The 4,397-nt window shown below is 41.8% G+C and overlaps 1 protein-coding gene across 1 annotated transcript in view; it reads right to left on the reverse strand.

Annotated features, from left to right (window-relative positions):
- CTNNAL1 (catenin alpha like 1) overlaps positions 1–4,397 on the reverse strand; it is a 70,373-nt gene that overhangs the window by 44,973 nt on the left and 21,003 nt on the right. The window contains exon 3 of the mRNA XM_023510507.1: positions 395–582. Coding sequence (XP_023366275.1) covers positions 395–582 — 188 coding nt within the window. The remainder of the gene's footprint in view (positions 1–394; positions 583–4,397) is intronic.

The raw sequence follows: 4,397 nt of genomic DNA on the forward strand, positions 1-4,397 counted from the left end.
GGGGACAGCTTGAGGCTCTGTCTCAAAAAAAAAAAAAAAAAAAAAAGAAAACCAAAAAGACAGAGAAGGATGCAGTATTTTTTGTCAAGTAGGTTTCTACTACAGACACAACTGTGGTGCTCAGCACACCATTCAGAACTTCTACCAAGTCTCAATAAGTAAATAATGATTTTCTGAAACTAAACATTATTGTCATTCACAAATTTAGGGCCAGTACACACATCATTTAAGAATTACAGGTGTAGAAGAAATACTACTTTTCAACTATAGATAATTAGAGTTATAAACAATTATAATAGACAAGCATTGCCAAACTACCTGCAATTAATCTAAAAAACACTTCTGAAGAGAACACTGAAAGGCAAAATTATAGCAAGCCCAGAAAGGCAGGTACCTTATTTCTTGAAGTTATTATCTGTTTAATGACTACTCGATCTGCCAGCAACAACACCTTTGTCACCGAAGAAAGGAGTAATCTTGCAGCCTTTATAACTCCTGTTTTGTCTGTAAAAATTGTGATCTGGCCATCAGATTGCGGATGATTCACGTTGGTTACATCTGTAAGTACTGCAATTGTTTCCCCTAATATGAAAGGAGAGGAACAAAGGTTACATTAGCAATAAGACACATTTAAACTATAAAACCTAGGCTTTTCGGCTCAGCACCCGTAGCACAGTGAGTAGGGTAGCAGCCACATACAATAAAGCTGACAGGTTCAAGCCCAGCCTGGGCCTGCTAAAAACAACAAAAAAGAGCTGGGCATTGTGGCAGGTGCCTGTAGTCCCAGCTACTTGGGAGGCTGAGGCAAGAGGATCGCTTATGCCCAAGAGCTAGAGGTTGCCATGAGCTGTTGATGCCACAACTCTCTACCCAGGGTGACACAGTGAAATTCTGTCTCAAAAAAAAAAAAAAAACCTAGACTTTTCTCCAATCTTTAAGGCAATAAGCATGATGGGGAGAAATCAGGCGTTGGAGTCTTACTTTAGCAACAAGAAAACAATCTCACCTCGATGATCAGAGGGACTGTCACCTGAAGTTTGCTAATCAAAAGTAACAGCACATTCTTAAGGACTGGGAAAAAAATTCACTTTACCCAGTTTCAAAAATATCATCATTGTTATTTCCAGCGGCACTGTAAACTACACAATCTAAAAGTCTCCTGCTCTACAAACAGTAAGAGGAGTCCCACAAGTCCAGAAGCAAAGAGGAACCTAAGACCAACCAACAAGAAAAGAGGTAACAATCCCATCTACCACTGGGCCAGAGACATGAACAGAACCTTCTCTGATGAAGACGGATGGATGGCTAACAAACATATGAAGAAATGCTCATCGTCCTTAATCATCAGAGAAAGGCAAACCAAAACCACCCTGAGATATAACCTAACACCAGCGAGAATGGCCCACGTCACAAAGTCGAGAAAAGGGAACACCTTGAGACACTGCTGGTGGGAATGCAAATTAATATAGTCTCTATGGAATGAAGTATGAAGAATCCTCAAAGAACTCAAATTAGATCTCCCATTTGACCTTGCAATCCCTTTACTAGGGATCTATCCAGAAGAAAAAAAAATCACTTTATCATAAGGACATTTGCATGGGATTGTTTACTACAGCTCAATTTACAATTGCCAAGATGTGGAAATAACCTAAATGCCCATCAACTCAGGAATGGATTAACAAAGTGTGGAGACTTCACATCTTTTGTATTAACCTAGATGGAGGTGGAACACATTCTTCTTCGTAAAGCATCACAAGAATGAAGAAGCAAGAATCCAATGTACTCAACACTAATATGAAGCCAATAGAAGATCTAATACACACCTACATAGGAGAGAAACTCAAATCAATTCAAGGTAGGGGGGTAAGGGGTGGGAGAACGAGGGAGTAGGGAAAGGAGGGGGGGTGGGTGTGCTCCCACTTAATACACACAATGTTAGGGTGTATGGCACAACTCTTGGGGGTGGGACACAATATAAGAAGGACTCTACCTAAACATTGTAACCTAATTCTTTGTACCCTCAAATTAACCTAAAATAAGAATTAAAAAAAAAACCCTAAAACCAAAGCTATAAGCAGGGGGCAAGGCTTGGGCTGGGGCTGAGGGAGAAAGGGGTCATTGCTGAATCACCACAACCTGAAAGGATTTGGTTTTTTTTTTTTTTTTTTTTTTTGAGACGGAGCCTCAAGCCTAGGTAGAATGCCATGGCATCACGCTCACAGCAACCTCCAACTCCTGGGCTCAAGCGAGTCTCCTGCCTCAGCCTCCCAAGTAGCTGGGACTACAGGCGCCCGCCACAACACCTGGCCATTTTTTGGTTGCAGCCATCATTGTTGTTTGGCGGTCCCGGGCTGAGGATTCGAAATCACCACCTTAGGTGTATATGGCTGATGCCTTAGCCGCTTGAGCCACAGGCACCGAGCCATTTGGTTTTTAGAGACACTCAGGGATAGAAGAAAGAGAGGGCTTTGGGCCCCAAGGGATGGCATCTTCAATGAAAAGGAGGCCTGGAAAGAAGGCAGATAGAGGAAAGGAAACCACGAGCAAGTGTGTCAGTCTGCCTGGACTCTGAGTGGGAAAGTCAATAAAACCAAAGCCTCCCCTCCCTGGAATTCAAACAACAGGCTGACCCACACTCAGGTCTACAATTTGCGTGTATGCTTCTTATAATACCCCAGGTAAACCACTGCACCAATGAACCCTCAACCCTCTAGGAAAGTCCTTCTCACTGTTGCTATCAAACCTACTGATTTCTCTAGCAGCAAATGACAAGGAGCCCTAAAATGATACAAATGTTTGCTCCTCAAAGGCGAGACCAGACTGCAATATTCTCCACACTGCCTTACTGCTGAAGTTAACAAGATTTGGAAAACCATACACTTTATGTTGTTCAAGATAATTTTAAGTCCTGAATAAACCTGTGTGCATGAGAGATTGATTTTCTCACAAAAGCCCTCTTGTCAATTACGTTACATATACATACACTAAGGTATCAGCCATAGGCTAAGGATCTGGAGTGAAAATATGGGCATCTTAATGGATAGACCACAGGGTACGACATGGTAGGAGCACGAAAAATGAAATGGAAAGGGAAGACTTAAAGCCAGGCTACTCTTTCAGTTGTGAGTGTAGGATAGGAGGGACCTTACTAGGATAGGAGGTCATAGGAAAATAAAGATAATGACTGGGAGACACTGAAGGAAGAAAACAAAAAAATCACTACCTGGTCAGTGATAAGAAAGAAAGGAAGAAAATAAAATGACTTTGAAATTGTGAAGCTAAGTCACGTAAAGAAAATTCCAGAGGGAATAGGAAGGGAGATAATAAACTGAGTTGCAGGCATCAAGAGTTTGAAATGACACAGAGTTCACAAGACACAGATTGGAAATGCAGATTCAGACATCATGTTTCTATTAGTTATAGCAGAAGCTTTCCCACTAGATGGAGTCTGTGGCACCCAGCCTCTAAGACCATCCCTACCTACTATCCGGACAATCTTGTGTTGTCTCCTCCCACATCACACCAGAGTTGGTACGGCAGAGGGATGGTCCCACTTCCGAGATCAGGTTCTAAAAGACCTCTAGCAGCCTTGGTTGCTGACTCTCTCTGCGGGAAGACAGCTGCCGTATTCTAAGCAGCCTATAATACAACGAGCTCTACACAGAGAGGAACTGAGGCCTCCAGCCAACAGCCAGCAAGGAAGTGAGGCCTCCCAACAACCACAGGAAGAAGGCTGGACACAGACCCTGCGTCCAGTCAAGCTCTCAGACATCTGAGGCCAGGTCAAATCTTGACTGCAACTTCATGAGAGACACTGACCGTGAACCACCCAATTAAACCACTTCCGGTCCTGACCCTAAAACACTGTTTAAAATAATAAATGTTTGTGGTTTTAAAGTTGCTAAGCTTGGGTTAATTTGTTACAGAACAATAGATAACTCATACAAAGTTATTATGGCAAAATATACAAAGAACAAGAGGGCTCAGAACCCAAGCTTAATGAGCACAGGAAGAGGCAGAAGGAAAAGCAGCAGTTTGCATTCTCAGTCATGGCCAAAAGGATGAAAACATCTCCCCTGTTCCTCCAGATTTTGTTAACCTTTGCTAAGTTCTCAGTCACCAAAGATATCACGTCTCGCATTATTCGACCTTTCCTTTTTCTGAATAAACCTCAAACATTTATTCAGAAAAGAGAATGTTTACCAAATGGGATGGTAACATTTGGTCAGATCCCCCAACATGGTCAAATTCTTCCTTGATATTATAAAATTGTTCAATGCGCAGACTGTTCAGAAATCAATTCTGTCAAAAAAATCTCAAAGCTGTCTTATAGCTTCACAGTTGTCACTTTTTATTTATTACATGCAACTAATTAATGTTATATCTTTTTTTTTTTT

The sequence above is a fragment of the Otolemur garnettii genome, unplaced genomic scaffold, assembly GCF_000181295.1.
Source record: "Otolemur garnettii isolate 467f Iridium unplaced genomic scaffold, OtoGar3 scaffold00014, whole genome shotgun sequence".
In the NCBI taxonomy this organism is placed as follows: Eukaryota; Metazoa; Chordata; class Mammalia; order Primates; family Galagidae; genus Otolemur; species Otolemur garnettii.